The sequence below is a fragment of the Hemibagrus wyckioides genome, linkage group LG06 (genome assembly GCF_019097595.1).
Source record: "Hemibagrus wyckioides isolate EC202008001 linkage group LG06, SWU_Hwy_1.0, whole genome shotgun sequence".
In the NCBI taxonomy this organism is placed as follows: domain Eukaryota; kingdom Metazoa; phylum Chordata; class Actinopteri; order Siluriformes; family Bagridae; genus Hemibagrus; species Hemibagrus wyckioides.
The window spans coordinates 18,680,305-18,701,474 of record NC_080715.1 but is presented as its reverse complement, the minus strand read 5'-3'; the positions used below and the strand labels follow the sequence as shown (position 1 = coordinate 18,701,474).

Sequence of the window (21,170 nt, the reverse complement as noted above, 5' to 3'; positions counted from 1 at the left end):
TGAAGCACTGACCCAGGTGGCAGTGGTTCTCATTTCTATACAAGAAGACCAGTGAACTGTGTTCGCAATTAATGCTAAAGCATACTTTTACTACTGCTGATATTAAAAATTTTTCCGGCATTGCAAATATCTGAAATTTGCGTTTCTTACCTCACGCACATACTCCTCCTGCTCCTCACGCAGGGTGAGCTCGATGAAGATCTGCTGAAGTTTCTCATTGCAGTAGTTGATGATGAACTGCTCAAAGCTGTTGTCCTGTGGCACAAACCAGATACAATGTGAATGTGTTTTTTCTTTGTAAAATTGAACTTTTACTTGGATAATTCAGATGCACACAGCAGCCAAAATATTAAGCACAGCAAATCTTCTGACTGATGTAGGACGACTTATGATTGGCTACAATCACTTTACCCCTTTAATGTCCTTGTACTTTTTACGTTTTTATTTATATGCACTTCATATTGTATAGAAAAATACAACCGTGTATGTATAATTGAAATGTATACCTCCAAAAAATAATATAACTAACACTAACAAACAAAACAGTTGCTTGTGAAGTGTTAATATAGCAACAGCAGTTAGTGTAGTATTTATTGGTTAAACGATGGCTGTGTTAGTTCTGATTCACTTGTTACAGGTTAAGTGATAATCGGGTTGGAATTTTGCTCAGTTTCGTTCCATGCTACAAAAGGCTTTTTTGTCTCTTTTTTATTTATGAGAGGCTTTTGTGTTTTCACCCCTGCCATTCTGAAACAAACCTGGTGTATGTTAGACCAAAAACCACTGGTGTGCTTTTGGCACCAGGCAAAAACTTCAAAACTAATTCAAAAGGCAGCATATGGTACACTGGAAAGACTCACTCATCTCTTTGTTTAATTTGGCACTACCAGTTTTCAGCTGGCCTCTCTACAAACATAGCCTATTGTAACCTCAGCCTGAAGTTGACTAAGTAATGGTGAAATCATGTTCAACAGCTGCCTTTTCAAAGTGCTACAGTAAAACAGCTCTATGCTCGTAAGAGCTACTCCCTGTATGGCAACTATACAAAAAGCAGCGCAAATCTTGGGCTGTTTCAGCAACTTGCTCCCGGAGGTGCAACTTTACTACAGTCAACGAGGCAATGTCAGGTGTATAAAGTACACAAACACTGCCAACACTGCAGCTAATGTTGTACCTCACGGCTGGTCATGCACCTTTGCAGTAGAAAATTATAGAGAGAAAGGCTAAATTAAATCTAGGATCAAAGGCTCTAATCGCAGCAAGCACACTGCCATACCACATCCTCAGAGGAGTACTTACTCCATCCTGTTGTCCCAGACACAACAACAAACAACAATAACGACATTAAGGAGAAAGGAACACAGTCAGACAGCAGGCAAATGTAATGGACAAATGCAATAAACAGTGGTGCATTTTACAGACAGATGAATATTATTGCCATATCCAGAGTTAATACAAGCAAACTGCTGACACACTGCTAAGTGCAGGCAAACCAATAAATGGTGAATATAACCATTTCCTGTTAGGCATGCTTGTCATAAGCAAACTTGAATGGTACCAGATGGCATAGCAGAATTTATATTTGGAAAACACTATGTTTAACACTGTGTAAAGAATGAAGAACTGACAACATTTACCAGAGAAGAATAACTTTCATTTTGTATTTTAGACAACATATGGAATATAAATTTCAACAGAAAAGCATAATGAATTTGAAATGGCATGTTTAATTCTTGTTCAGTGTTTAACATAACGCTAAACAGATTCTGGAGATGCTTTTCCTGTAAGAAACATGATAGTGTATGATTCTTGATTAGTGTAAATAGAAGACGTTTTAGATCCATGACATATTTAAATAACCCGACAGGTCTTTCTTGTTGTTACTCTTCCCTTAGTCATTAGCCAACAAGTCTGAACAGAAGCTGTCTAGAAGCAGATGACTCCTCCTGGATAAACCTTACCTCAAAGATCTCAAAACCGTAAATATCCAGGACCCCCATAACCTTCTTCCGGGCTTTGGTCTGAGCCTAAACATAAATGATGACAAAGTGTTATTCAGTGTTGAGATTTAAAGATGATAAAATGAATAAAAAAAAGTCCATACCTTGATGCTTTCATTTATTCGGTTCACCAGCCAACTGAACATGCGGCTATATAAGTTTTTGGCAAGTGCATCACGTGCATAATAGGCCTAGAACACACAAATCATTTCCAGTTAATTGCTTAAGCTTTAATATTTTTTCTCATTATTTTTTTTAAAGATATATATATAGTGAAATATATAGTTATTAAATTATAGTGAAAGGTTAGAGGCTTTGTGAGCTCTGAATGTATAAAATCATCCACTGACATGTCAACGTGACAGCAGTATGCAGTAAGAGGTTGAACTCTAGATGACATTATAGTAGTATATTGAGATTATAGTGATATGAAGCTAAAGGTAAAACAGTCTATAATTAGACCTAAAACTATGAATTCACTGCAATTCACAGTGTTTGCTTTATCTTGGCAGATGTTTGCATGAAAAGAGAGCAAGCCTGAGAGTAATGCTCCAGCTCTGTGGAGTGTCTTCTTACAAAACCAAATCTGATTTCAGGACCAGGAGCTATAAGATGCAGCAATCCCCTTTAAACTATTTTACTGAATGCCATTTTATTTAAAAATGCATTAAATAATATTCATTTACTGACATCAGCATAATGATAAATATTTCAGACATAATATGAAAGGAATAATTCCACCCACTACTGTAGGGTATGTACAGTTTTTGCCCCAAGAAGAGATGGATACAAAAAGTACCATGTGAGAGCTAGTAAATTAAAAGGGGATTAGAGATAAGGTTGGTAAGAGAGTTCAGCTAACCTGAGCAACATTGAGTGTTGTTGAAACTTTCTCCATCTTAGCTTCCACAGTGCGAAAACTGAAGGCCCGTTCCAGCACTGACTGATCAATGCCCAACAGCTCACACATCTCCTTCAGATCTGGGACAGGAACAGTGCAGATGCATTACACACGGAACAGAAATAAAAAAAAGTTAAGGTGCTCCTCTGAGCGGTCTGCTAAAGATCAGACTTTAGTCCATACAAGCATTTCAACTAATAATAGTTTAATTAAATAAATTTAATTAGTTTTAGTTAAACTAATATTATTAGTTTATATTATTATTTGAGTCATGGAAACAGGCAGATTACTATCCATGACACATCTGCTTGACTATTTGTAGGATTAAAGCTTGCATAACCAACTGTAAGAGCAACGTTTTTTACACAATGAAATACTTGCAAATACAAATGATATCAGGCTTTTAAACCTCCAATGCAAATATCAATAGATGGCAGTAGAGTTCAACCAGGTGTACTAACAGAAAGCATAATGTTTTAGATGTTGGCCCAGTTACCTCACATCTACTTCCTGATTTTTCTGACTGAATATAATTAGCATTAATATCTACATTAAAAAAGGTAATGGATGAACAAAGTTTTTTCACTGAGTAAAATGCTCACCGTTCTTGTCCTTAACCCGGCTCTCATCGAAGCCGTTGACACGTGACTCAGGTTTGAACTCTATGTTGCCCAGCTTGAGCACAGCAGCCACCAGCTCCAGCACTGACTGCACCTCGTCCTCCATGAAACCCACAATCTGCATGGCATTCTGGATAACAGAAGAGAAGATTCCCCAGTAACTACAGCTCAGATAATAGGTTTTATGGAAACCATCCAGTAACGAACCTGCATTAATGACAGCTTTACTAAGCTTTTTCCTAAGCTGCTGGGTAAAAACAATGTATGCTTGATATTTTGGTCTTAATACACAGCAATCTGTGTGGTTATGGAAGCATTGGGCTGATGTAGGAACTCTTAGGGCAGAAAGGTCATAGTAAGGAGGATAGGTTTGAGAGGAAAACTTGCATGAAAGGATTTAACCAAATAAGTTAGGAACTATGTGTAGGGAATTACCACAGCATGTTTAGAGCAATCCTCTCCAAAACCAAATGCATAAGCAAATAACAAGGTGGAGAAGATTTGCACATTGAAGAACAGATTTATACAAAGCTTTGACTGTCCACTCATGTCCTTATCCTAACTTACAAGATAAGGATAAGCAAAATAATCACAGAGTAAGCCATCTGTAAATAGTGCCTGTTCTTTTTCTGTATATCTGACATGTCAGAATGTGAAGCTGGAATGAGAGGATGTTAAATGGATGTTTTCCTGCTGTGTGCAGTATTCTGTATATCTTACCAAAACTAATTTATGATTGTTTTGGTAGTTTCGACAGTCATTCGACAAAAACCATGACTCACTGTTATTTCCTGAAGATGCAACAGTCTGAATAAATAAAAAAGCACAAAAGCTGTGTATTGTATTATTATTTGGATATGATCTCTCAGTCACAAGGCAGAACTGACTGAACTATGTGTTTTTTTTTTCTTTCCAAAAAAATGCATCGCATTACTGGACTTAGACTTATTGTTCAGGAGAACTGCACAGTATTGTTTGCTGCAGCCACTAATTCAAACCAGTTGTGTTGGATGCAGGCATCTAATGATAAATACAGAACATGACATTATGTGCAATAACAAAAATCGTGTGGTAACATTTTACTTTATGAATGGAGTTAATCGAAACTTTGGGAAGGACACACCTGCTACTTGCATTTGTTGAGTTGTTACTGTTGAACTGTTACAGCTGAAATTAAAATCAATTTCTACTTTGAGTAAGACTGCTGAACATGTTCTACATCATACATACATTTACATACATCCACTAAGAGGCCATCTTTAAGAACATGGACAAGAGCAGAGCTACTCTCATTCAATAGAACAGGTCAGATGGTTCAAATAAAACACTGATGCAATATCAGATCACTACCAAGGATGGTATGGCTAGTAACAGATACAGATAGTGTTTTGTAAATGACCAAATAAACTATGAATATTACAGTTTCTCAAATGTATATTTACTTTTAAAGCTGTTTTGTGATATTTGTTTAAACACTTGGATTCTATTGTCTTTACATTCCGTCATCAGTCAAAAAGTGTATGGTCTTAGAATAAAACCTCAAGGTGTAAAATACTACTGTATTGTCCTATTATAAAAATACTTTTGTTTGGTTCTATGATTCTGAATATAGACAGCTGTTATTCCGCCCTTGGAAGTCAAATGTTGACTGAGTAATACTGGCCGTGGTCATCCCACAGCAGGCTTGCTGTGCTTGTTTACAGCAGAAAACACAAAAAGGCAGCCACACTTCCATCCTGAGGCTAAACCACACGTGACAACTATGGTCACGCAGCTAACTATTAGTGCATTAGCTCTCTTTCTACCTGTTGTTACAAAGGGAAAAAACAATGCCTTTCACTTGTGGTTGGAATTAGTTATAATATGCACATTGTTAGCCATTTGTGCCAGTATGGGGTCATATAAATACAGTAATTGTATGAACCCTAGAGCACAGCTTACTGTTGGTGAGAGTTTGCTCTGTGTTCTGGATCGTGCTTGAAACCCAATTTAATCAACAATCACAAAGTTTTATCTATTTAAAGAGCTCTCTCAAATGGATGTTGATCTAGTGTAGTTGTGTGTTTGTGAAAATATATGACTGAATAACTCACCCTAACAGTCCTGAAATTTGCAGCATCATCAAGTCCATTGACTGTGGCAGAGTCAAGACTTAGATAATTATATTTGCTGAAATCTCTGTCCAACTTTAGTTTTTCTGGAAAGAAAAAAAATACATGTATTTTAGAGGCAGTTTGAATCAGCCCTAAACTTGAATAAACTAGATTTTCCATACACAATTCCCATTCAGTTCCATTATTAAATAATCCCCAGACATGCTTATGGTCACCTAGGATTACAAAGACACACTTCCCCCAGGGGGCCTTTAGTTATTTGATGTCTGAAATGAAAAGCCACTACATTGTTCTCTTACAGTAAGCATGTCAACAATGACCATGGTCCAGAACAATAGCTGGTGGCCCAGTTACTCAGGGTTTTCCCTTCGGTTATTAAAACAAAATCTTCTCATACCTCATTTCTGCATAAGAATAAAGTCCATGTGTAAAGGTGTATGTCACAAGGCAATGAGCAGAGCATGTGAGTGCTTGTTGTTTCTTACTGAGTGTTTCATCTGATGCTCCAGATAACAGCTGATAAAAGATGTGGAAGTTTCTCTCTCCTCGTGGCTGCTTCACAACACGAGATTTCTCCAAAAGATCTTAAAAAAAGAAAGCACAATAACATTGGTAAGCACAACTTTTTTTCCATTCCATTGGCCAGATGAATATTCATCAAGGCCACCCCCTACAAAGCGTGTCTAAGCCCTGAAGAACACACAAGGTGTATTTTTTCAGGAGGGACAAATATCTGCATACTCAAGGTGTCTGGAGTGTATGGAGCCTCTCATTGTCCATTGTGTTTGCACTGGAACAGGAAATCTCACAGGAGAGATCTATCTGGAAGAGTGGAAAGCATGCCTCACTTCACACTAACTGCATTTATTAGAGCCAATATTGCAGTCATAAGGTCTCCAATCTTGTCTATTTAGAGATGGGATTCTGTTTCACTGGCATGTCTATTCAAATCTGAATTTTGTCTACAGACATGCTGTGTTCATGTTGCAAGTTTACTAGGATTTGTCCCACTTTTTTTTTTACCTCTAAAGTAGAAAACAGAAGAAAAACCAAGATATAAGGCATCACCCAATATATACCCTTTCTTATCATATCATCACACACAAAGCTCACTCAGTTTATTTCATACACTTCACTGGATATATTTATACTTGAAATGAATAATAGTCAAAGAACAGAGTAAGATTTTAGAGGTGGTTACAGGGAAGATGTTTGTTGAGCTGGTTTAACTCATGCCAGTGAGGGCAAAAACATAATCAAGAATGCACAAGTCTAGACCTCTTCTCCTTCATGTAAACTTTCTCCCACTGTCATTTTACATATGTTTGATATATACACTACCAGTCAAAAGTTTGGACACATCTTCTAATCCCATGGTCTTTCCTGATGTTTATTTCTTTCTACATTGTAAAACAATGCTGAAGGCGGCCGAAATAAACAATAATCTCGTTTGAACAGTTGATATTGAGATATGTCTGCTACTGATGCTCTGTAAAGCCTTCATAACGGCTCTAATCTGAGGTGCTGTTAATTGGTGATTTCTGAGGCTGGTAACTCTAAATGAACTTCTCTGCAGTCGAGGAAAATTTTGGTCTTGCTTTACTGGGATGGTCTTCATGTGAGCCAGTTTCATCATGGTGCTTGATGGGTTTTGCAAATGCACTTGACAATACTGTTCTTGCAAGAACTATTCCAGAACACCTGACCTTCGTGTCTTAAAATAACAACTGACTGTTGTTTTTTGTTGTCATTACATATGGATTACTTAAGTCCATGTGTGTTATTTCATAGTTTTGAAGTCTCCAGTATTGTTCTAGAATGTAGAAAATAAATCCCTAAACAAAAAACATTGAATTAAAAGGTGTGTCCAAACTTTTGACTGGTAGTGTAAATAGAAGCGCGGTAAGAGTAAAGAAAAAAAGAGAGGATGTTTACAAATGTTACAAATGTTCAAAAACTCTAACTCTGTCAAAGGAGAATCTTGTCTGCACTTTCGCCTTTTGTACATTCAGAAAAAACAAACAACAAAAGAACATTCCAACACACTTACTTGTAATATTTGAGGCATTTTACCTTGACAGCTAATCAATTTTTTTGAATATTAATCAGTAATATACTACATTGGAATTAGTATGCAGCAGAAAAACATTAGCAGGCATCTTTTATTTTCTTGTCTCAGGGGGTGTTCATGGAGTCAAAACAATGGAAAACCAGAAGGACAGATAAAAAGTAGGGAAAGTACAGGAGAAAGTTTGGTTGTGCCCATGAACTTTCACTGGTAAAACACAAACACGGGTTTATTGATCTTATTCACGCTGTTTATGCCTCACGTGGACTTGGACATGCCACATTATCAACATTCGACTCCCAAACACAATCCAAGTAACAAAACATCTATTACATCAGGGTACTGCTGAATTCATTTGTAATGTATATGGAATAAAGCAAAACACGAGTGTGTTCAATATACACAGCACTCTTTGGGTAAACGAGTTAAGGTTGAGACTTTAAATCTTTACTTTCAGTTTGATTCTCATGGACCATCACATGGGATTTATAGTCACTTATCACACAACAATGCAGCAGACAGTGGCATTCAGAATGGCATAAAATAGGTTGTGTGGATACTGTATCCATAGCAGATGATCTGGGAATGTGTGAGTGTCAGAGTGAGACATGTAGTAAAGGCTAATCCGAGCCCAAGCGCTTTTGAGCACACCCTGTATTTGTGTGTGTCCCAGCCCACTAGCATAACTGCAGGAGGAGAACACACTTTGGGTGGTTTGCAGCAGGGCAGAGCTCCACTGCTGTTTGCTGCAGCCATCAATATGACCACACAGCTGGATCTGAGAACCTTGTGGAAAAAGGGCAGCTTCTGTAATAGACAGTGAGCCTCAGTGAAGTACTGTTTAATAGGTCAAGCCCAGTATCGATCCTGTAATTATACTCACAGTTACTGATGACGCCACCCAATGGATCTCCTTTGAAGTCAAACTCAATGTCCATGTACTTCCCCTGCAAATAGAGGAGAAATTATTTGCATAAAACTATAAAGAACCACAAATGAATTGAAATGAACTGTGACCTCTTTAAACTAGCTTCAAACTATTTTAGCCCTATACAGTCAAAATAAGATATGAAGGGCCAGTGTGTCCCACTTCTGTGATCAGAGATTGCATCAAGGCCTTTAATACTGCTTAGTGGAAGGCTGAACATGAAGAACCACATGTCTTTCACATGTGCCTTTCTGGGCAGAATTAAGCAAAAAGCAGAGAAGCAGAGCTAAAAACACAAGACTTCTACAAGAGAGCAAGCAAGAGAAATGCTTTTTCCTTCTAGCTAGGTCTCTTAGTCAGCTTTTTTCATAAAGCAGACTATAAATTTTTGCTGGAGTTATGAAGTACCAATAAAGAAAAGTGTGAAAGTGGAAAAAAACTTAAAACTAAAACAGTAACAGTAAGCCTCCTGTCTGGAAGTGTCTTTCACTCCCCTTTCCCCCCCAGCCAACGGCTCTTCAAAGCTACAGCCTTGTTAGCTGTAGCCAAATTCAATAAAACTTTTTGCCAGCCATGGGAAGTAACTGATTGTGTTTTTCCCCTCACTGTACGAAAGATGATGACACATTATAGTACGAGTTAAAAAAGCATGTGAAGATCTGACAGCAGTAGCTAATGGACTTGCGGAGTTGTTGCGCAGAACATGTAGTGACTCTGGAGCTCAGGACTAATTGAAGAAGTCTGGAATCACGCAATGACATCAAGAAAGAATCTGAAAACAGCCCGCAGACCCCCACTCTCTTAAAAGCATGTAGTGAGCGTGAGAACACTCCTGCACAATTCCATGTCCCCTCAGATCCGCATGCTGGAATCTAATATTTTTGTTCCCCCTCTGGATTGTCCCTCTAAATGCATTTACATGCCACAGCAATCTTAACATTAACTGATACAACACAGATACAGCATTATTGATGACCCTGTTTTACCTCTTTGTGGAACTGAATCTTATATTTATTAGTATTCCTTTTTTACAGTATGTCTTCATCTCACATATATTAATGACTAAAACTATTATTACGTAGGTTTAAGATATATTTCAGTGACAGTGCTGAAATCTTCTCTCATCAATCGCTCAGCCATCACCCATTACATAATGCATATCCACTGGAAAGGACTGGAAAAGAAAAGTACCTTCAAGCTCCCAAGTTCTCTCATCAGGCAACATTCATCCACAAACACACCCAGAACACAGACACACACAGACACACACAGACACACACAGACACACACAGACACACACAGACACACACAGACACACACAGACACACACAGACACACACAGACACAGCTGTGCGTTGATGGTAATTTGTTTTATAGCAAGCTGTTCTATGCATCGCTCTGAACCTCAGAAGTGTCTGCAGACACACCCAGTAACTGCTGATGCATACTTTTATACATCTTGATGTAGTTGCCTGGAAAGTTACTAGTGTTTTTTGGAATCCTGCTTTGTGCAGTAATAGTGACTATGTGAAGAACAGTAATGCCAAACATAAGTCAAATGTTAGTCATTAGACAAAAGAATCTATAAAAAAGATGGTTCCTGTCAATAGCATTCTGGACCCTTATTGGACTATTAACAGGCACAAAAACCATTTAGAATGGAAAAAAAGAGCTGCTTTGGCAGGGTATGTTACTAGAATCAACACTCTACATGAGCTTAATCTTATGTAAACGAAAGATACTTAGTGGACTGATCCAGCCACAGAGCACAGTGCCAGAAAACAGACGGCTAGAAAGATACTCACAAATCGAGAAGAGTTGTCATTCCTCACAGTTTTGGCATTCCCAAAAGCTGTAAAGAGGAAACGCATACCAATTTAGTGAAAATGTACAGTAAATTTGCTTACTGATCTATCTACACAATGCTTGTTTGAGTAGTTTTTTTGGGGTTTTTTTTTGTACATTTTTACAACTGCTTATGACCCATACAGTGATTTTAGCCTCTAATTAAACTTCTTGTAACTTTGCAAGCATGACTGATAGGAGCTGCTGTGTTAAAATTGGAAGTAATCTTTTTTTTTTTTTTTTTACTCTGGAGTATACCGCTTCAGTTCTGGCTACACAGAGCAAGTACAGGAGTGAGGCCATGGGGCAGGAAGTCTGCCGAGCATCAGGAGTGGAGATCATTACAGCCAATAGCTAAACTCTCACAGATGTGGAACTCGGCCGGGCACTTCATTGCTCATGGGCATTTCCTGTGCATGGCCCCATGTTAAAAACACACATTCCTGTCTGCGATCAGGCAGCAGAGAGCTTTGTGCTCCATTAATAGTCAAAGGCAGACATTTGAAGGAGGGGCAATACTAAGAAAAAAGGGGGGTGAGGATATCTTAGCACCCCTGTTTTCAAACGTGTCAAAAGCTAGAGGCGTGTTTGTGAATTCACTGCTTGGTTAGAGGTGAGATTCAGAGACATTTCAACTAATATCATTTTAGTAGGACATGCAACAGTTTCAACAGTTCGTGGAAAACCATGGAACACAAATGTGCACCTTGTAGAATACATATTTCTTTTTTGTGAATATCAAATGTAAATTCTACCTATTATTGGTGCTTGAGGTTGACAGATGTTTTGGCACATGGTCACTTTTGAGTGGTCAGGATTACAAAAGTTAATAAAGTCGAATACAACCAGAAGGTTAATTTACTTTACATTGATTATATATTTTACTAATTCAGTTGTAAGTTGCAACTATTTTTAGGTAAATTATTTGTTAGACCATCTATATAAATGTTATCTAAAAGCTACATGAATTCTAAACTGTTCATTAAAACCGTTGGTTAAGCACATCAAAAAGATAATTAGCAGATGGTCTTTTTAAATTGGTTTTAGGTATATATTTAGTTCAGTATGGAAAAAAATAAATGGCAAGATTTACTATTGATAAAGATAAAGATGATTGGAGAAATCATGATGAAATAGGACTTTACACATACCCTCCAGTACAGGATTGGATTGCAGCAGTTGCTCTTTCACCTTGTTCACCTCCTGGCCCTTCCCACACACTGCAGCCACATATGACATCACCAGCTTACTGGCCTCTGTAAAACATAGTACAATGAGAAAGGGTCAGAGGTCACACACTTCCAGATGAGACAAGACCGCACCCCAAAATCCCCCTTACATCATTACAGTCAGCTCAGCTTTCCTACCCCACCCTGATCCACTGCAGACACTTCCTCCTCCAACACACAGCAAGTTAATCCCGTTTAGCCCACATTTAATATCACACTAATGAAATGACAATTATTAAAGTGGCACAAGGCCAAATCCCAGACCTAGTGTACAACAAAACACTCTCATGTAATTAATCCAGGATGTAATGTGAATTAGTCTTCTATGTTTACATTATGCCGTTCTTGAGCTTAGGACAGACTTATTATAAAAAGACCCGGTATGAGAATATACTTGGACATGAAGATGGATGAAAACCATACTAGGTTTAGTGAATGTTAATGCTGATTATTCCATGTGGATTTAGATTTCCTTTTTTTTCTTACTAGAAAGAATACATTGAATACAATTTATGTGGAGAAAATTGCTCATTAAAAGCTAAAGAAAAACAGAAAAGACTTCAGACTTATATGAAACACAAAATTTAAAGTAAACAGTATGGTTGACAAAATCATTTTAAAATTATCATGTCATATCATGCACATAGAAGCATAAACTATTACGTAGATGATTAAGTGATTAAATTAATAATAAAATAAGCAATGATGTATTATTGTAGTGTTTCTAACACTGATCTATGCCCATTGCTTAAGCATTCACAATATAAACTAACAACACAATTCAAAGCAGATAACATACTTTTCTGTTATAAATTTCTTTATATGTTTTACATGGCACAGGGTAACAGTCCTGATACCTGTCCAACAGCAGCCTTTGATGATGGATTTTGGTGGAGCAGGAAGATATTAACAGACATAGCCTCAAACAAAAATATGTAATTACTTGGCTATGCTATGGGCTATTACACTATGTAACACGATTTTTGTTCCTGGGTAGTGAATAACATTTTCCAATTACTCTTGATAGAAAATGATAAAAAATAGCCATTAAGGCCCTTGAAGTTTGGGTTTGGGCTTTTAAGAGAACGAAAACCTCAAAATTAGCCCATTTTACTAAAAAAAACTGCCCAAAACTAACCCAAACTTTCATGGCCAAGATGGTTTCTTTCTCTTTATTTGAGTTACAAAGAATGCGGAAATAACACTTATTTCTCAGGAACAATAAAAAAGTAAAAATTTGTTACATAGTGTTATCAGGTGAATTTTAAGACTAACCCTGTAATAGGCATTTGAGAGTAAACAGTAAACATCATGCCGTCTAGCAACTCGTTTTTAGCAGTATTAGCATATCTTTGTGTTCAATACAGCAATGCACACACAAAAGAGCTAAAATTAGCCAGAAACTAGAAAAATTTGGGCAATGTCACTATGGTGCATTCATATTTCTGAGGTACATACATTATTCCTTATCTACTTTCCTTCTCCCAATTCTTAATATTTTACAATAGAAATGTTTGGTTTTCTGTACACCATAAACAAACTGTCTGCACTTGTACTTTGACTCGTAATTGTGGAATTTCTTTTTTTTTTTAACATTTAATTCTGATTATTTGCTAAAAAACAATATAATGGTGACCACAGATTATTTTTTACTAGCCCAAATTAGCAACCCTCTTAGTAATTGTTTGCGCCTCCCCAAACAGCACGATTCCCTCCCCAATGGGCTCCCCCAATGTAAGCACATTTGCCTGTTTCCATTTGAGACAACTAGGTGCAATAATAACTCTATGAATGTAAAAGTAACAGTGAGCATGCTGCCTCACAAACAGGCATCGTCAAGAGAAGCAAGCAAACAAATGGAACAGCTTACATCTTTCAAATAGCATATTTTTCCAAATCAATGCCACTAAAAGAAGATAATAATTATTTCAATAAAATTTAACTAAAATAAATTTGTACTAAATTGAGTTGTGAAAAACAAACACAACATCCAGTTATATGCCCTGAGAGATGCACCACATGACCAAACTAGAAAACACCAAACTAGAAAACTCTGCAATTTCATTAATAGTGGAAGAAATTTAGATCATCAATGAAACGCACTTATAAACATATTAATTTTATGATCCATATATATATAAACAACACAAATGATACGCAAGTGATAACGCAAATCCCAAATGCTCTCATTACTTGGTCACTGGACTACCTTCATTCAAGCAGTTGTGATGAATGGAATAAAATAATATATAAAAGTTTCCTTTATTTGCAAAACAGATTTTGTCGCAAAATTCTTGGTTATACTTCCTACTGAATTAGGAGTCACCCATCAGACATGGTAAAAAGAATTGTAAATGCTGACATCATTCTCTGCAGCTCTCTTGCAAGCCCAAGCAAAACTCAGCTGAGCCAGCACTGGAGTGACGGGCTAAAGTGGAGCACATTCACACTGAGAGAAGACCTCAGCATAACCTCATCCACTCTTTAAAGCCGTGCCCTGGACCCGGCAGACTGCTACATCACATGGCCCCTCAAATCATCTCACTGTGGTCCAACAAACACACTACATTTGAAGACAGATCAGGAAGAGCCCATGCTCCAGCAGAACTGTCATTAGTTTATAAAAACAAATGAACTGAGGAAGTTTATGACTTGTGAGGGATTAGGCATTGTAAATACACACAGACATGAAAGCCCTGGCCTTTAGGAGAGTGTAACATGGCCACCATGTGTGAATATTAGATGGAGACCAAAAGTCACACCCATACCACTAAATAACTCATAACTTTTCCTGGTTGATGCTGGACGACACCTGGCAAACATTCACATCTCTTTATCTGACTCCAGGACTGCAGATGAGAAACTCATCACATAAAATAAAAAGCACAAAGATTATAAATATCTAATTGTTCTTTATCAAAGCAGCATTACCCACAGTTTCAGATTTTTTTGAAACTCAATAGTTTCATTAAAATCTACTTAAAAATGCAGTGCAAAATATCACCTTTGGAATACATACTATTCTGCTATGCATAAGTTCATGTCCTGGTAGATAAAAAATTAAGCATATTCAATTTAACAGGGCATGCATCAACCTTACCAGTCTTTCCTGCACCACTTTCTCCAGTAATGAGGATGCACTGGTCCTTATCTTGATCCCGAAGAGACCGATAAGCTTCATCTGCCAGAGCATAACTGTAAGGCAAAATATAAATATACAGGATAATTAGAGATGACAAATCGATAGTCATTAATATGCACTCATACACTCACTGAAGGCTCCCAGTTCAACTTTAAAATCAACATTATGCTTCCCAACCTCACAAAAAAGCTTTCTTCATCTCTGTTCCTTATGTGTGAGAGGAGAGGAAATGCATGGTTAGGAGTGCTTGTGCATGCCATATGTCAGCTAAACAACAGCACATTGCAATGCTGGAGAGAATTAGCTTGCATCCGCATAGCAGTCAACAAATGTGTTGAATCAAGAGATTCAGCATTCTGCTTTCCTGGTGGTTTTATCTTGGCTGATGTACATTATGAAGTTCTCACACAAAAAAACAACTTTTGGCAACTTGGATGCTTATGAACTTAAATGTAACATCATTTTAACTCAACATAGAATGCAGCATCCTGAGTTCTCAAAAACTTAGTTTACAGAGAAAAACTAAGTTACAGAGGTGGAATGAACAGAAAAATGGGTCATATTTTCCTGCAGGTAGGAGGCTGCAAAACAATAAGATGATTGTGATTGATTTTCTTGCCTGTAACTGTACAAACAAAATGCCACCCGCAGAGAGGAGCTCTGATGTAATGGAGAGAGCATACACGTGATGACGTATGCTTAACTATCGCAGTCAGACTCAAATGACCCGCATTTTGTGTCGAGCCCATTTTATTTCACTTCCATTATGCCACAACACTTTAATCTACTCAGCCAGGCAGCTAACTTGCTCAGTCTCCCAGTTTTCCCTCTGTCTGTACTTTTCTAGAATCATTACACAGGAATGTTCCAGAACCACCACTAATAATAGCTCTGATTGTGAGGGAAATGTTGCATGTAGTTTCCCCTTCTGTAAAACATTTAGAAACACATGAGACTTAAGTCTGCAGGGAATTCTGTGTGGCCTGTATATATGGTACACACACACACAACTCCAGAATTACTGCCATCACTCATGAAAAAGTAAAAATTGTAAAAAAAAAAAATAAATAAATAAAAAAAAATAAAAACAAATAAATAAATAAAAAAATTATGTAAAAGTTACTACACACAAGGTAAATGGACCATATCCTGTAATGCTTGACAAGGCTGAAGACACTTGTACTTAAACAGTCCTCCATGCCAAACATTTCAAGCACTTTTTATATTCACATTTGCTTAAGTTGACTGTCCTCTTTAACTCAGACCAGTTCAGGGTCCAAAATCCACCAACACAAACAACAAAAACAACAACAAAAAAATCTAAGCCCAAAGCATAATTAAGCCACTACCTTATTTTACAGCGGGTGTGGGTGCTTGACTCTGCATGCAGTCCCAATTTTTTCAATGAACATAGCAATTGCAGGTCTGCCCAAAGGGCTCAGTTCTGGTCTCATCTGACCACAAGACATAATTCCACCCGTTTTGATGACTTGTGAAGTTCAGACACTGCAGTTTGTGGGTTGTCTTTAGAAAGGGCTTCTTTAACGCAACCTCTCCAATCAGATCTCCTGTATACTGCAACTTACAGTTTATATTTAAACTTTACACCACCAAGAATTAAATAAACCCCTCATTTGCCTCTCTTGCTGAACATTTGCCTCATGCTAAAATTACACTGCATAATTAAACAATATAAGTTTGGGTCATTTCTATTATTTTTCATACATAAAGGCCCCAATTCCAACAGTAGCACAGAAACGTCCTGGATTCCCTGTAAACACATACATTATCATAAACTATGAATCTGTTACTTCTCATCATTAATCATTATCTCTATTACAGTATCATGTTACTCAAAGCAAAACCTTGCTGAGACAGTCCAAGGGATCCTAACTGCAAATGGATATCCACCTGTGCTCAGTACGGAAAAGGAAAGCCAAAAACTGGAAATGGCAACAGAAATGGGTGGAGGCTTGGCACATGTGAAGGCACAGTTCAAGAAAAAGAGAAGGAGAGCGAGGGTGACAGAAGGACATTGGGCATTACATCACGAAAGAAATGTGCAGAGTCTAGAGAACAGATGTTTGTGCTTTGTGGGTAAATGTGGAAGCACAACATAAGCCATACAAAAGAGGACAATGGCAGAATTACCCCAGGCTTCAATGGGGAAGCAGGACAAAGAAATTGTGACTCTGGCTTATCATGATGAATATGAAAGCATTAAATCTGAATATGAAAAGAGCCTCCATGGTGACACATGCATATTGGGGGCTTCAGTGGGGTGTCTAGTCACCAAAAACTCCAAACAAAATGGAGGGGACATATCAGATCTTTTACAAAGTTGCCCAAGGAAAATAAAATAATAATAAATAATAAACACAGTGCCTGAACTTATATTCTAAAATAGTGTGCTACTGTGATTGATACGAAGCCTAACAAAAGGAAATCAAAAGCAACATCTGTGAACATCAAAGCAAGCAGTTGGTAAGGCCTTCCTCCGAGGCCTCCACATCTGACCAGAGGCTGAAAGAGGACTTCTGTGTGGAGGATGGGGAGGTGCCTGGCACACCCGCCAGCACCAGTTTGCAGGAGAATGACCTGTAATTTCAGTTTCCTTGTGGCAAGGTTGAGGCCAAAAGCCACAAAATGATTCAATGTTGAAAATAGCACGTCCTTCCACTAGTATCCTTGAAAAGGTGGTGGTGAGGAGGGAAGCAGAATCACCCAAGATAAACTTGTAGATGGAGAATACAGCTATGAACCTTAATATAGTGTCAATTTTCCATTTTTATTATAGGTCACCTGAAACTAGAAATGGTCGTACTTAAGGTATTAATTATGACTTTTAAGCAAATTCAGGTAGAATAATACTACACAGCCAATCAGTAGTGTAATGCACCCAGTAGGGCAGATCTGAGACAAATAGAGATCCTAAAATCCTGCAGACATCACAGTCAGGTCTGGCACCAGTATGCTGGCTAGGCTTAACCAAAATCTGCAGTATGGAGTCAATTTGTTGACTCGCCACCTGCAAAATGAAGAGTGAGGATCAGGTGCAATGCCCATATTAGCCATGTCCCAATGGACAGAGAATCAACAGAAGACCTGTAAGTCTCCCCAATGGAGACTCGGATGTGGCTTTATTACTTCTGGGGATCCCCTAGGATGAACTAGAATCTGTGGGCCAGATAGAGAAGTCTTGACTGATCATCTGAGCCTATTGCCACCTTAAGCCCCACCAGGATAAGCTGAAGAAAAATGAATGAATGAATGAATGAATGAATGAATACTGTACACATGTTAACATCAGACCTTCATGAAACTCAATTTCAGCCACATCCATAATTTCCTCCCATCACTCCAATCACACAGGGAACCTATACATAGCAGTTTGATATAAACAAAAAGTAGATGTAATAAAAAAAAAAAAAAAGAAGGAACTCATAGATCCTTCCTCTACAGTCTTGGCTTTTGTTTCCTTCCGTCTATTGTTATATCAGAAGACAACCACATTTGGGCACGCTTCTTAGGGTCTATGAAACCTGACAGAGACTTACCAACAGAGCTTACAGTTTCCCTTTTGACATTGAGGTCATGAAGACCTTCAATCAATACAGGATGTGAAAGTAATGAGAAGACTCAAAAATATGGACATACCCCAATACATGTTTGCAGGAGTGATCACAATGCATTGTTGCATTAAAGAATAAATAATAATGATTTGGGCAGTGCCTGAAGACAATACAGTATGGAAGCATGTAATGTATTTAAAATGTTTGATGATGTAGTAAAGCCTCAAGACTGACAAAGTAGAATTGTAAGACACAATGCCCTCTGCACTCTGAATTTGATTCTGCACTCTGTAGAATTTCTGTATCTTGTGTTGAAAGAGCTGCAGGGGAAATGGAGGTGTTCCTTCAGAGAAGACCAGGCAGGATGGGAATGTGGTCTTTTACAGCAGACAATGGGAAAAAGGTTCAAAACACACAAGTGTAATCAACCAGGTGGCAGTAAACCTGTCAGCTGTTTCCTACTGAAGCATGAAGCAGTTTACAATGAATGTTTACAGGGACATTGTGTCTTATTTGAATATGTAAACTTTTGGAGGTTCTGCTCCATGTAGCAAACAGCCACATTATTTGATTACTTATAATAAGGCATTAAAAAAACACCATAAGGTTTTGGGGCATTTAGCAGTTCTGTCTATTTTCATGGCTGACATATAGCCTGCCTTATTTCCAGACAACATGTACGTGCATCTTAGCTCACATGTTTAACACTTAAAAACAATAGCATCACATGAGATATACTTGAGGAAAGCCCCTAGTTCCAAACAACACATACAGCCATCCTGTGCACACACAGGAGTTCAGGAAGAGGAAACAGTGAAGAAGGCTTTTTTTAGCCTCCTAAAACTGGATGGATATAGTATTCCCCTGTCTACTCTGAGTCAGCTTTCCTGACTCAGGCAGGAGTTGGAGAGCTACAAACTGGGTGATCTGGGTGTGTGGAGTTGGCCAGCTGACCCTGAATCAGAGCTGTTTCAGTATCACACACATCGTACCATGTACTTGAGTGATGGCTGGCCACATACACCATCCAAATTAAAGGGGTAGAAGTGTGTCGGCATAGGATAATAGTTTTTACTAAAGCAACACAAAAATGTACCACCCTAAGTAAACCGAGGCTGGTCAGCCTACTCTGTCTGGGGCAAAGCATCAGTGTCTAAAAAGATTCTGATTTGTATTACAAGGCAGGTTTACAAAAATAGATTTAAAAGTTTGCAAATGTTTTGTTGCGTCCACAAAGAAAACAGCAGCCAGATATGCCAAAAGTCCACTCCTTTAGGCTGTGTAGGTAAGAATGGAGAAGGCAAAAGGAAGCACTAAGTGAACACTGTCTTTCAGTCTAACATTAGAGACACTTTTCTAACCATAACACACCACTCAAGTCTCTGGGGCTCAAAGGAACAATCCTTTTTGTGTTCTAGTGCCCTGATGCCCCACAGTGAGAACATCCTTTCTAAAATTCTATTCAAATTCCTCAGAGATGGAAAAAAATGGGGAAAAAAAGTAAACTAAATGATGAAGCAGAAACACACACACACACACACACACAAAGGATGCACAGAGGAAAAATGCTGAAAATAGTACATCATTTGATATCTCTCTGGGGAGGCATGACCCAAATTTAACCTATTTGGATACAGTGCTGATGGGCATGTGACCAGTCTCTACTTGACTACAGTTGGAGCCAACGTAGTTCATGCAACGGGCTACAGGAAGGCCAAACAACATGCAGCAAACCTTGTTTATCCAACCCCCTAACAGAAAGTGAGGGAGTGGAGTAGGTCAGCAGACTGGGACTGGGTCACCACTGCCTTTACTTGGCAATAAATAAATGAATAAATGAATAAATGAATAAATGAATAAATAAGGGCTACTCTAAAATAAAAAAATTGCCACTAAAAGGTATTTGGGTGTGGCTGAGAAAAACTAACTAATGTAATAAAGACAACCAAACACACAAAAATTTTGCCAGAAACGTTTGTTTATCATCTCTTAGCATCAGTACCACTCTGAAGAACTAAGTCACTAACGAAACCCTGAGAAACCAGGGAAGTCAATGGACAGGAATGTAAGCAATGGAAAAAAAAAAACCAACACAGGCCAAGGTCATGTTCAAGACATACAAGCATGTGAACTTTGCAATCATAAATCCAAACAGGGGTATAAAAATCTGATAAAGAATTTTGTTGCTATATCTGCAAATTTATACTTTTGTTCATATCTAAAAGGATCTGAAATCGTATTTAGCAATAAGATTTAAATAATAAGAATTAATCAGCAATGCTTGCAGGGAAATAAATGAATGAATAACTGTACTAATATGAGCTAATTTTACTAGAAAGTGGGTATTTTCCAACTGCTTTCTGAGCCTTTTTCCAACTGCTTCTCCTGGGACTTATAACGCATGTGGAGACCACAGGCCAGAGCTGTTAGCCTTGCAGCATATTTAGATCAAACTATAGACTGGCTGATATGGAAACAACAATTTGTTTTGTATTCAATGTGCCGTTGAATTGAAGGGTGGGCGGCCATTCTTTGATAAAAAGAGATGCAGTCGCCATTATCTAGCTGGCTAAACGTACAATCTGCCAACGCACAAGGTCCAGAGATCACCTCTCATGTTCCTGCTTGAACCACTGATTGGTGAGATGACCCACTACTTCATGAGTTAACAACTATTTGAACAGCTATTTAGCATTTTTATCAGAAATTGCAGTTCAAGGAAAGCATAAAGAGTGGGAACTTTCTGTACCC

General features: G+C 38.0%; 1 protein-coding gene across 4 annotated transcripts in view; it reads right to left on the bottom strand.

Annotated features, from left to right (window-relative positions):
- myo1b (myosin IB) overlaps nucleotides 1–21,170 on the bottom strand; it is a 52,749-nt gene that overhangs the window by 12,467 nt on the left and 19,112 nt on the right. For all 4 annotated transcript variants that reach the window (XM_058392638.1, XM_058392639.1, XM_058392640.1 and 1 more), the window contains exons 4-14: nucleotides 14,806–14,900; nucleotides 11,628–11,732; nucleotides 10,437–10,483; nucleotides 8,587–8,650; nucleotides 6,121–6,219; nucleotides 5,615–5,718; nucleotides 3,504–3,651; nucleotides 2,863–2,981; nucleotides 2,105–2,191; nucleotides 1,962–2,027; nucleotides 151–255 (exon numbers count right to left, since the gene is read on the bottom strand). In XM_058392638.1, the coding sequence (XP_058248621.1) occupies nucleotides 151–255; nucleotides 1,962–2,027; nucleotides 2,105–2,191; nucleotides 2,863–2,981; nucleotides 3,504–3,651; nucleotides 5,615–5,718; nucleotides 6,121–6,219; nucleotides 8,587–8,650; nucleotides 10,437–10,483; nucleotides 11,628–11,732; nucleotides 14,806–14,900 (1,039 nt within the window). The remainder of the gene's footprint in view (nucleotides 1–150; nucleotides 256–1,961; nucleotides 2,028–2,104; nucleotides 2,192–2,862; nucleotides 2,982–3,503; nucleotides 3,652–5,614; nucleotides 5,719–6,120; nucleotides 6,220–8,586; nucleotides 8,651–10,436; nucleotides 10,484–11,627; nucleotides 11,733–14,805; nucleotides 14,901–21,170) is intronic.